The 12,757-nt window shown below is 45.1% G+C and overlaps 1 protein-coding gene across 1 annotated transcript in view; it reads right to left on the bottom strand.

Moving 5' to 3' along the window:
• Positions 1-217: 217 nt before the first annotated feature.
• Positions 218-12,757, bottom strand: part of TMEM59L (transmembrane protein 59 like) — a 34,052-nt gene continuing 21,512 nt past the window's right edge. Inside the window, exons 4-8 of the mRNA XM_015810684.1 lie at positions 12,372-12,518; positions 8,459-8,567; positions 5,620-5,743; positions 2,897-3,014; positions 218-379 (exon numbers count right to left, since the gene is read on the bottom strand). Coding sequence (XP_015666170.1) covers positions 218-379; positions 2,897-3,014; positions 5,620-5,743; positions 8,459-8,567; positions 12,372-12,518 — 660 coding nt within the window. The remainder of the gene's footprint in view (positions 380-2,896; positions 3,015-5,619; positions 5,744-8,458; positions 8,568-12,371; positions 12,519-12,757) is intronic.

Raw genomic sequence — 12,757 nt, 5'->3', positions numbered from 1 at the left:
GCTGCTGGTGAAAAGACATAAACGTGGATGTTCCAGCATAGTCTTGCAGAAAACTGCTGGGCTTCTCACGACCTTCCTGGATGAAAGAGCGGTGAACAAAATGTGCTATGGGAGGAGCTGGGAAGCATCATGGAAGGTTGTTCGGAGGAACTCAGGAGGAGGGGAGAGGCGGATGGGGCATTAAGAGGACTGGAGACTGGGGGCAGGGGCAGGCCCTTTAGAGGACAGTCTTGTCTAAATCCACCTTGACCGGCAGTAGGCCTGCTTCCTTGTTCTCCTCCGCGGGACAGATGGCCACAGCAATGACGGGGCGTAAGGAATAGGGCACAGGTCCGTCTAGGTCTTCCAGGTACTCTTTGTCTCCATTGATGCTCAGGGGCTAGAAGGAAAGAGACAGGATGTTACAAAAAAAAAACAAACAGCTGTGCTGTCATTGAAAGTCAGCATATAGTTCTCCTTCTTGGACAGTTTTAGAAAAGGCTGGTCAGCCGCTTCTTGAGGATTCTTTTAATTCGGGCAACTTTAAGACCGGTGGACTTCAATTCCCAGAATTCCCCATGGCTGGCTGAGGAATTTTGGGAGTTGAAGTCCACAGGTCTTAAAGTTGCCAAGGATGGACACTCCTGGTTTAATTGGTTTTCCAACACATTGCAGACAGTTGGACTAGATCAGGGGTCTCCAACCTTGGCCACTTTAGGACGTGTGGACTTCAACTCCCAGAATTCCTCCGCCAGCCATGCTGGCTGAGGAATTCTGGAAGTTGAAGTCCACACGTCCTAAAGTTGCCATGGTTGGAGACCTCTGAACTAGAGGACTCTCTTGCAGTGCCTTCCAACTCTATCCAGTCAGGCCTCACAACCATTCGTTTAGCGACACTGAAAAAAATGATCTATGGTTAGTCCTTGCCCTTATGACGATTGCAGCATCCACAGTTACCTGATCAAAATTTGGGCGCTTGGCAACCATCATGTATTTACAACAGTTGTAACAGCATTCCAGTGCCATGTGATCACCATATGCAACCTTCCCAGCTGGCTCCCCACAAGAAAAGTCAATGGGACAAGCCAGAGTCACTTAAGGATCCCATGATTCATTTAACAATTCCAGTAATTTGCTTGATAACCCTGGCCAAAAGATCACAAAATTGGGAGCAAATCACTTAACAATTGCCTTGCTTGTAAACAGAAATTCTGATCCCAATTGTGGCTGTAAGTAGAGAACTACCTATAATTGTATGAAGGGAAGTGGCCATAGCAGTCTTCCCCAATACCTTATCTCACAGCTGCATTCTGTCTATGCTTCCCAGAATTCCCTACCGTTCCTACCATGAGCCCTGGTGGCACAGTGATTAGAATGCAGTATTGCAGGCTAATTCTGCCCAAAGCCAGAAGTTCGATCCTAAATGGCTCAAGGTTGACTCAGCCTTCCATCCTTCCGAGGTTGGAATATGAGGACCCAGATTGTTGGGGGCAACAGGCTGACTCCGTAAACAGCTCAGAGTGCTGTAAAGCACTATGGTGCAATATATAAGCTCTATGATTATTGCTATCCTCAGGTACCTTCTAAAACTTTTGGGAGCAATTCCAACATAAATAACTAACTAAATAACAGGATATCTCATTTTATTGTGTTTTGCTGTATTGCGCTTCACAAATATTGCGTGTTTTTTTTTTTACACGATCGCCACCAGCAAGGAGATTATGACTCGCTGTAGGTTCAAATGATGAATAACTTTTCTGGCGTTGAAAGCGAGAGCATTTCCAGCAATCCTCATTGCTGTTGTTAAATGAAGACTGTACAGGTTGCTAAGTGAGGATCTCATGTGATAGCAACTTTCAACTTCCTGTTGGCTTCCCCAATGACTCTGCTTGCAGGAAGTGGTCAAGGAAAGTCGGAAATCAGGACCGCGTGACTGTGACTTGCTGCAACAGCATAATCACAAGCTGGGTGCCTAGATCACAATCACATCACCACGAGGGTGCTGCAACAGCCAGAATGATGAGGACTAATCATAAGTACCATTCATTTAGAGCTGTCGTAACTTTGAACAGTCGCTGAATGAAGGGTCATAATCCAAGGACTATGTGTGTATTTGAGAGCAAAAATGTTATATCAGAATACATTGATTAGTTATTAAAATTGATAATAAAAGGTATTTAATTCCTTCTGAATGCATCAAACACTTTAATTCCCAGATTAACCGGTTGCCAAAGAAAACAATAGTGACTCTTTGGGTACTTAAAGATTGATAAATGATTTTTGGAAAAAGTCAGGGGCCGAAGCAACCTCCCTACTCGTCTTCCTGATCTACAGAACCCCAAGTTAGAGTTCATGCAATCCAAATTCCTCAAAAGTCCTGAAAAAAAGTATTCTTCTACAGTGATGAACAACAAAGATGATCAGGGGACTGGAGGCTAAAGCGTATAAGGAACGGCTGCTGGAATTGGGTATGTCTAGTTTAATGAAGAGAAGGATGAGGGAGGACATGATAGCAGTCTTCCAATATCTCAGGGACTGCCACAAAGAAGAGGAAGTAAAGCTATTCTCCAAAGCACCTGAAGGCAGGACAAGAAGCAACGGATGGAAACTAATCAAGGAGAGAAGCAACCTAGAACTAAGGAGAAATTTCCTGACAGTTAAAACAATTAACCAGTGGAACAACCTGCCTCCAGAAGCTGTGAATGCTCCAACACTGGAAATTTTTAAGAAGAGACTGGACAGTCATTTGTCTGAAATGGTATAGGGTTTCCTGCCTGAGCAGGGAGTTGGACTAGATGACCTCCAAGGTCCCTTCCAACTTTATTATTATTATAATTATAATTATTATTATTGTTGTTGTTGTTGTTGTTGTTATTGAGCTACAGAAAGGACCCACCTCTTATTCGTTTCTCCCTACCTGAGTCTTGACGTGCTGATCCGGCGCAGTCACCAAACTGGCGCAACTCAGCCAGAGCATCACCATGATGGAAAGGAAGAGACAAGCAGCCAGAATCCAGCGGGGCAGCCCCGAACGCCTGTATCACCCAGAAGCAGCCCCCCCACCCGCCAAAAAGAGGCCACAAAATTACCATGGATGGATGGAGAAGGGGAATACACGTATCCCCATTTACATGTGTTGAGCCAGTTTTGCTAGTAATTAAAATTGGCCTAGAAACCAGGAGTCAGTGAATTCTAGTCCCGCCTTAGGCAGAAAAGTTGGCTGGGTGACTTTGGGCCAATCACCAGGAGAATGAAAGTTCTAGTCCCACCTTGGGCATGAAAGCCAGCTGGGTGACTTTGGGCCAATCACCAGAAGACTGGGAGTTCTAGTCCCACCTTGGGCATGAAAGCCGGCTGGGTGATTTTGGGCCAATCACCAGGAGACTGGGAGTTCTAGTCCCACCTTGGGCATGAAAGCCGGCTGGGTGATTTTGGGCCAATCACCAGGAGAATGAAAGTTCTAGTCCCACCTTGGGCATGAAAGCCAGCTGGGTGACTTTGGGCCAATCACCAGAAGACTGGGAGTTCTAGTCCCACCTTGGGCATGAAAGCCAGCTGGGTGACTTTGGGCCAATCACCAGAAGACTGGGAGTTCTAGTCCCACCTTGGGCATGAAAGGCAGCTGGGTGACTTTGGGCCAATCACCAGAAGACTGGGAGTTCTAGTCCCACCTTGGGCATGAAAGGCAGCTGGGTGACTTTGGGCCAATCACCAGGAGACTGGGAGTTCTAGTCCCACCTTGGGCATGAAAGCCGGCTGGGTGATTTTGGGCCAATCACCAGGAGACTGGGAGTTGTAGTCCCATCTTGGGCATGAACGCCGGCTGGGTGACTTTGGGCCAATCACCAGGAGACTGGGAGTTCTAGTCCCACCTTGGGCATGAAAGCCAGCTGGGTGACTTTGGGCCAATCACCAGGAGACTGGGAGTTCTAGTCCCACCTTGGGCATGAAAGCTGGCTGGGTGATTTTGGGCCAATCACTCTCTCTCAGCCCAAACCTCCTCCCAGGGTTGCCGTTGTGAGGAAAATAGGAGGAGGAGTGTGTTAGGTATATTCACTGCCTTGAGTAAATAACTAATGTTATAAAGGCTGATAAAAAATGTAATACATCTACACATTGATGAAGATTTTTGCTTTACTTCTGAGTGCTGATTAACTATTGATTTCTAACTGGTACTTCTGCCAATGTTTTATTCTTTATTTAACATTTCACAGAGCTTTTGCTGTTTAATTAGGGATCTAATCTAACTAGGACTGTCTGAAAGGGCGGATCAGAAAAATGGAGATGGTGATGGCAACTGTGCAATCGAAGCTCCATCTGTTTTTTAATCTACATTGATGCACATTAAAAAAAAAATACAGATGGAGCTTCGGTCATACCGTCAGAGCTATCAACCTGAGTTCTTAATATTTTTTAAAGAAAATACATCTCAACAAGACTACAAAAGATGAACTAAATTACACCTAATAAAGAAACCATGAAAATAAAGAGAACTAATAAATGAAAAAAATTAAAACAGAAAAAGGGAAAAAAATACCCCCAAAGAAAGAAATTACTAGTGTCAGTCATTCAATATAGACCAGAGGTAGGCAACCTTGGCTCTTTTATGACTCATGGACTTCAACTCCCAGAATTCCTGAGCCAGCATAGCTCAGCATGGAAACCTCTCCCTGTCCCCTCAGCATGGCTGGCTCAGGAATTCTGGGAGTTGAACTCCACGAGTCATAAAAGAGCCAAGGTTGCCTACCCCTGATGTAGACTAAGCTAGAAAACCAAAGGGCAGCTGGCCAATATTATTTTTATTTTATTTTAAAAGTTATAATACAACCATCGACTTACATCCATTCATTTAGTGACCATTTGGCACTAAAAAGAAGTGACTTATGACCGCTTTTCACACTTATGACCATAGCTGCATCCCTATGGTCATATGACAAAAAAAAATAGTCACTAAACCAGTGGTTCTCAACCTTTTTAATGCCGCGACCCCAACCGGTCGTAAGTCGAGGACTAAACCGGTCGTAAGTCGAGGACTAAACCGGTCGTAAGTTGAGGACTAAACCGGTCGTAAGTCGAGGACTACCCAACCGGTCGTAAGTCAAGGACTTTCCCTGCCTGGGAGCGCCGCGCATGCGTGGTTCCGCCCCCTGCGCCGGCTGAGGCGTAGCTGGCAAGCGGCAGAGATGGAGCAGGCCGACCACCAGCTGGCCCAGCCCAAGGGAGGTAAGGCACCCGCCGGAAAAGGGGAAAAAAATGGCGGACAAAAAAAATGGCGGACAAAAAAAATGGCGGACAGCCTTGCTTGGCGACCCCCGTGAAATGGTCGATCGACCCCAAATGCGGTCCCGATCCACAGGTTGAGAACCACTACACTAAACAAATGCTTGTAAGTCAGAGGCTACCTGTATGAATTTAATGTAGAGGAAAGAAAACAAAGGGGGGAAAAGGAAGGGAAAGCAGCACTTTCCTCAAGCCAAATGCAGATGTTTGGATTACCCCGCCCTCACGGTCAGCTTCACCCACAGTTTGTTTTGCATCTGATCCAACCCAAGTACAATTTTCATTCCCCGACTTCCTCAGTTTCCCTGTCTTCCTAAATTCTAAACCACAAGATTAAAAAAAAACCCAGAGCGGTATTACTTGGACATGCAGCCCAGGAAATCGTGCTCCAGAGGCATCTGAGACTCCACCACGGGCTGGGCTGGGTCTGGGTCTGGACTCTTGGGCTCTTCGATCGGAGGCTTCTCCAATTTCTCCTGAAGGCCTGAAAAGAAAACGTAATAAAACGTAAGAAAGAAGAAAAATAAAAAGGAAACGAGAGAAGCAGGTTACAAAGAGCCGGGCACTAGCAAGTTTATTTGTTTATATTTAAAATTTATTGGCCGCCCATCTTCCCATAGGGCAGGGATGGCGAACCTTTTAGAGACCGAGTGCCCCAAAACTGGCCCTGCCTCTGCTCCATCCCCTGCCCCGCCCCCGCTCTGCCCCCACCCCGCCTGCCCGCAGGGCCACTCACTACCTCCAGGGCCCGCCGCAGATCACCCAGGCAGCCCAGCAGCACCATGGCAGCCACACTCTCTGCCCGTGCCTTGCAGCATCAACTGTGCACAATGGGGCGTGAGGGCAGAGTCTTGTCTACGCTGCCTGGCTGCCATGTCCTTGGCTGCGCTGCTCCATGTGGGCCACGCTCGGGGGGCGACTCTCCTCCAGGGGGGCTGCTGGTGAGGGGGTTGCAGGGGGGGCAAGGCTGGGGCAACAGCACGTGTGCCCACAGAGAGGGCTCCGAGTGCCTCCTCTGGCACCCGTGCCATAGGTTCGCCACCACTGCCGTAGGGTAACTCTGGGTGGCTTACAGTTACATCTTATTTAAAACAAAAATGTTAAAAGTGAAACCTTAAAGCCAAAGACACGTGGGGAGGGCAGGAGCGCAGTGGGAGGGGGGAAGTGGGATCTGTTATTACTCAATCGACCACCTCCAGTGAGCTGATCCCCCACTGGGTCCCCAAGCCGACTGGCAGAGCCATGTCTTTAGGCCGTTATGATAGGATGGGAGGGTGCGGGCCAACCTCACATCGGGGGGGGGAGATATTCCAGAGAGCAGGAGCCAGAGCAGAGAAGGCCCTCCTCCTGGACCCTGAATGCTCCAACACTGGAAGTTTTTAAGAAGAGACTGGACAGCCATTTGTCTGCAATGGTATAGGGTTTTCTGCCTGAGCAGGGGGTTGGACTAGATGACCTCCAAAGTCCCTTCCAACTTCATTATTATTATTACTATAAGAACTGGCCAGCTGGAATACTCGGGCTGACGGGACCCTCTGTTGGCACATGTGGTACAGGCTAATCCCAGTGAGGTGAAACCTTCCTTCAAATAACCTGGATCCATGCCATGAAGGGCTTTAAAGGTGATCACCAACCCCTTGAATTGCACACGGAAGCAGACTGGTAAGCAGTGCAGCTCACTGAGCATTGGTGTCACAGAGATTTCCTTGAAGCGCTCAAGATTGTAAGAATGGGAAAAGTTATGCTGAATTGTCCCAGCAGGCTGTGAATAGAATAGAATAGAATAGAATAGAATAGAATAGAATAGAATAGAATAGAATAGAATAGAATAGAATAGAATAGAAAATATGGAATGGAACATAACAGAACAGAACAGTTGGAAGGGACCTTGGAGGTCATCTAGTCCAACCCCTGTTGAGCCAGGAAACCCTATACCATTTCAGACAAATGGTTGTCTAATCTCTTCTTAAAAACTTCCAGTGTTGGAGCATTCACAACTTCTGGAGGCAGGTTGTTTCACTGATTAATTGTTCTAACTATCAGGAAGTTTCTCCTTAGTTCTAGGGTGCTTCTCTCTTTGGTTAGTTTCCATCCGTTGCTTCTTGTCCTGCCTTCAGGCGCTTTGGAGAATAGCTTGACTCCCTCTTCTTTGTGGCAGCCCTTGAGATATTGGAACACTGCTATCATGTTCCCCCTCGTCCTTCTCTTCGTTAAACTAGACATGCCCAATTCCAGCAACCATTCCTTATATGTTTTAGCCTCCAGTCCCCTAATCACCTTTGTTGCTTTTCTCTGTACTCTTTCTAGAGTCTCAACATCTTTTCTACATCGTGGTGACCAAAACTGGATGCAGCATTCCAGGTGTGGCCTTACCAAGGCATTGTAAAGTGGTATTAATACTTCACGTGATCTTGATTCTATCCCTCTGTTAATGCAGCCTAGAACTGGGTTGGCTTTTTTGGCAGCTGCAGCACACGGCTGGTTCATATTTAAGTGATTGTCCACTAGGACTCGGAGGTCCCTCTCACAGTTACTACTACTGAGCAAGGTACCACCTATACTGTACCTGTGCATTTGGGGTTTTTTTTGCCTAAATGTAGAACCTTACTTTTTTCACCACTGAATTTCATTTTGTTAGATAGCACCCAATGTTCAAGTCTGTCCAGATCCTCCTGTATCCTAAGCCTGTCTTCTGGAGTGTTGGCTATTCCTGCCAGCTTGGTGTTGTCTGCAAATCTGATGAGTTCCCCATCTTTCCCCTCATCCAAATCATTGAATTTGGTGGCCAACCGAAGAAATTCAGGAGGCACCAGCCTTGGACAGGGCAGTATTTTCTGATGTTTCTGCCCAACAGCAAAGATTTAATGGATGCTAGCCTGCATTCTAGTACTGTTTTGTAACCGTGGCACCTTTAAAATATGAGAACTTCAAATCCCAGAAATGCTACAACTCCCAACTCGCCAGCATAGCTGGCTGGGGAATTCTGGGAGTTGAAGTGCACACATCTTAAAGATGCCAAAGTTGAGAAATATTGTTTTAGAGAGTCGTTAACCACCAAGACTCATAGAAATCACTGACAACCCACTGATTTGGAAGTCTGCTTTTTAAAAGAGTTGAAAGTGGTATCCATCATTATCTTTGATGGACAGTTTAAATCTGCCTTTGCCCAGCTCATATTCATCCTGATTCGTCACATTACCTGTGTGTGGCTTTAAGGTGTTGGGGGCTGAGTCTGTCCAAGTCTTCTCCGAAACCTCTGACTTGGGTGCCTGGGCCTCAGGAACTGGATACTCAACTTCTGGTTGTGACTGTCAAAGAAAGGTAAAGAGGCTCTTAAGCATTCAGGTGTCATGGTTCCGGTATCAGTGTTTCTCAACCTTGTCAACTTTAAGATATGTGGACTTCAACTCCCAGAATTCCTCAGCTATCATGCTGGCTGGGGGATTCTGGGAGTTGAAGTCCACATATCTTAAAGTTGACAAGGTTGAGAAACACTGCGATAGATGAAACCGGTTAAAGGAACGTCAAGGAAAAACTTTCTTCCTTAGAGAACATTTTATTTGGAAACAAAGTACTGGCACATACATAGGTGAACCCAAAACTAACAATCCCCACCCCCTGGTTACAAAGTTACAATTGCAATTCCCACCCTAATTTGCTGTCATAAATCACGTTCACCAATTGTAGCAAAATGTGGGCTCTCCTCCCAGCTCTCCAGCCCGCCAAAACGTTATCAGCACTGACCTTGGTTCACACACATATAAATTGTTTTGGCTAACAGAGAACTACACCCCCCCCCCCATTTCCTTCATCTAAATCTCTAACTAAAAAATGTGGCAATGAAGACAAAATGAAAATGCCTTCAGTTTGGCTTGTCACAGCATTGACATCAGGAGGGTTCTGAAGTTCTTCCAAATCTACTGTATCTTGTTTAAAGAGAGCTGACTTTCTCATGAGGGTGTCCCAGGCAAACGTATCACATAAACCACGTTCCAGACCCTGTGTTCCTACAGCTTTAAGGACCATGTCTTCTGGAGGCTTAAACCTGCAGTGGATAGCTGTCTTTGGCTCAAAGGAAGGGCTAGGCCAGGGGTAGGCAACCTTGGCTCTTTTATGACTCGTGGACTTCAATTCCCAGAATTCCTGAGCCAGCATGGCTCAGCTTGGAAACCTCTCCCTTTCCCCTCAGCATGGCTGGCTCAGGAATTCTGGGAGTTGAAGTCCATGAGTCATAAAAGAGCCAAGGTTGCCTATCCCTGGGATAGGCTAAGTTTGGCATCAAGAGTGACAGTTTGGCAACTACTACATGTCTCTTTGTTTTCATCTTGCCATTAAGATTAAAGTGGCGGGGGGGGGGAAATAAGGCTTTTGTCTGGGTTAGTTGGAGAAATGAAACCTCCCCAGTTCTTCTGAAGTTTGCTGAGAGAAGGCTGTCTGGAAAATTTTCAAGGACATTCTAGCAGGTGTGAAGAAGGGAACAGGCAGTTCTCATAACAAAGAGAATTTGTTCACATGAGCTACGTGGACATCTGGGGGGGGGAGGGTTGGGCTGGGAATGTCATTGTTAGGTGCTATGGTTAGATGTCTTGGGATTTCAGAGTTAGTTTTCTTTCGCCTATATACCATGCCACGTATTCAATAAAACAGTATGTTTTTTCAGCAGTGAAAGTAATCCTGGACTTCATTTAGATCAGGGGTCTTCAAACTTGGCCCTTTTATGACTTATGGACTTCAACTCCCAGAATTCCTCAGCCAGCATGCCTGGCTGGGGAATTCTAGGAGTTGAAGTCCACAAGCAGGGGTCTTCAAACTTGGTCCTTTTATGACTTGTGGACTTCAACTCCCAGAATTCCTCAGCCAGGCAAGCTGGCTGAGGAATTATGGGAATTGAAGTCCACAAGTCATAAAAGGGCCAAGTTTGAAGACCCCTGATTTAGAAATTGGAGCTGGAGGTTGATAGTCACACTCAAAAGGTGGGCCAGGTTAGGGTCTACTTTCTGATCAGGTTTCAAGGAGGAAAATGGGTAGACATATCCTTGATTTATGACCAGTGGCTTAGCAACCGTTCAAAGTTCCGACGGACCCTCTTGGGTTTATGTATGATCTGAATTCGAAGTTTTGACAATCAAGCCACCCCACAATCACATGACTGCAGTTCAGGAACCTGACTGCATTTATGGCTGTTTGCAGTGTCCCACGGTCACATGATCATCTTTTATGATGGTTTTGCCAGAAACTGGCATTTACTTTCAGTTTTCAATAAAACCACATCTATTTCCTCCTTGAGCAGGGGACTGGACTAGAAGACCTCCAAGATCCCTTCCAGCTCTATTCTATTCTATTCTATTCTATTCTATTCTATTCTATTCTATTCTATTCTATTCTATTCTATTCTATTCTATTCTATTCTATTTTATAGCAAACCATTGGTTTGCTTAATGATCATCACAAAAAAGATCATAAAATTGGGTCAGTCACATGACCAACCCATTTTATGCTCATCATAAGTGATGACCATGATAGCAGGCTCCATTATGGTCCTAACTTGAGGACTACCCATATCTTCACAATTTGCAAGTCTAAAGGTGCTCATTCTGCCTCAAAATCTCACAGCTCCACCCTCACAGGAGAAAAGTGGACTGCAGTTTCTCCTGCCCTTACTCTTTTGGCCATAAAAGGACGGTCTACGAGTCACAAGGAGCGGCGCTCAGTTCAAATGGTCCAACTCACCGCAACCATCTTGCCGCCGCTAACTCGCCATGAGACCACTTGCCACAAGACAATTCCAAGTGAGATAACTCAGCGCGATAAATATTATCCACCACTGTTATCTGCCATTTCCATATTTATGTCCCATTTTTTTATGGAAATGTCCACAGCGAGTTGTCCTAGAGCCCAGCTCAAAGAAGACTTCGAAATTAATGAATTGCTTTGGTTTTAATCTGCTTTGGTCACAGCAGGTGGCAGCACCTAACCAATAATGGATGATCTTAAGGACTACACAGGGTTGGACCTGATTTGTATTAGATAAGAGACCACTAAGAAATCCCAGGACTCTAGGCTAGACTGGAAAGTTGAAAAAAAGTCCTTACAATTCTACAGAAAGCCAAGGTGATGGAGTGGTTAAGGCATTGTACTAAGTCCACCCACAGCCATGGAAACTCTTTGGATAAGGTAAGGTAAGGTAAGGTAAGGTAAGGTAAGGTAAGGTAAGATAAGATAAGATAAGATTGTCATTTTTATTGTCATTTTTTTTACTGTGGGCACAACAGCACACATCAAAAATGAATTTAGTTGCCCGCTCTCAAAGTGAAACACATACATAACACGCACCTAAAACATACTATGTACAACATATGTATAGACCCGCACCCCTACATTTGCTACATTTGCTACATATACATAGCAAATAAATATTAAGTACTGTCCATCTTGAATATATAACGGAAGGAGGAAGCTCGAGAATTCGCAAGGTTAATGCTGTATGGAATGAAACTCTGGCTGAATCTGGATGTTCTACTACGGATACCACGGAGCCCCCTCCTCCTAGAAGGTCACTAACCTGCTCAACCTACTTTACAGGGATGTTGTTGTGGAAGAAACTAGAAGGGAAGAAAGGAAGGAAGGAAGGAAGGAAGGAAGGAAGGAAGGAAGGAAGGAAGGAGCCTCCACAAAGTCATGTAGCTTGCATTTTTACATAAATCTGGTTCTATTAGATGAGTTGTAAGTGCTGTGAATTAACATTTTAATTAGGGGGAAATCACTTGCCAGAGATCTGAACAGGCTAGGTTCAATAATATGTCAATGCCTGCACCTGTGCAGCAAATTCAGTTTGACTGATGTTAATTTTGAGTTAGGTTATTTTTGTTTTCCTGGCTTAACATATTGCAGAAATCAAGATCATTCAGTTAATTAGCTGAGGGTTCAATGTTCTGTGCTAGATAACGTGAGTTAAGTCAGTAACTAAATATACTGAGTAATGCAAATGCAGAAGAGCATTCTAATCAATTAAAAAGAGACCCCTCCCATTAATTCCTTTCTGACCTAGGTTTCTCATATACGGTACTATTCCTTTCCTAAATCTTCCCCACCCCACTTTTGCCATTACTTACCTGAAACACGACTACTTTTCCATCATCTGCCTGCAGATAGAAGGTCCACGTGGAAGAAATAAAACTCTGAGCAGAGCTGACAATATCATTGCAAAAACTGGAGACGAGGTCAAAGACGGAGAACGAGGCCGGTTTCTCATCTTGGATCTATTAAATTACAAAATGAAATTAGCACTCTTGAACTTTATTATTTATTTATTTATTTATTAAATTTATATACCGCCCTATCTCCCTTACGGGACTCAGGGCGGTGAACAGGCGATACTAAAAACCACAATAATAAATAAATAGTTTCTGTGCTAAAATCAAATTAAATAACAGGCCTGTTCTAAAAACACCCCATACAAAACCCCCACTAAAACATAATCAAACTACGCCAGGCCGGC

This window comes from Protobothrops mucrosquamatus, unplaced genomic scaffold (assembly GCF_001527695.2).
Source record: "Protobothrops mucrosquamatus isolate PMUCROS unplaced genomic scaffold, P.Mucros_1.0 scaffold14, whole genome shotgun sequence".
Classification (NCBI taxonomy): Eukaryota; Metazoa; Chordata; class Lepidosauria; order Squamata; family Viperidae; genus Protobothrops; species Protobothrops mucrosquamatus.
This window is presented reverse-complemented; position numbering and strand designations above follow the sequence as displayed.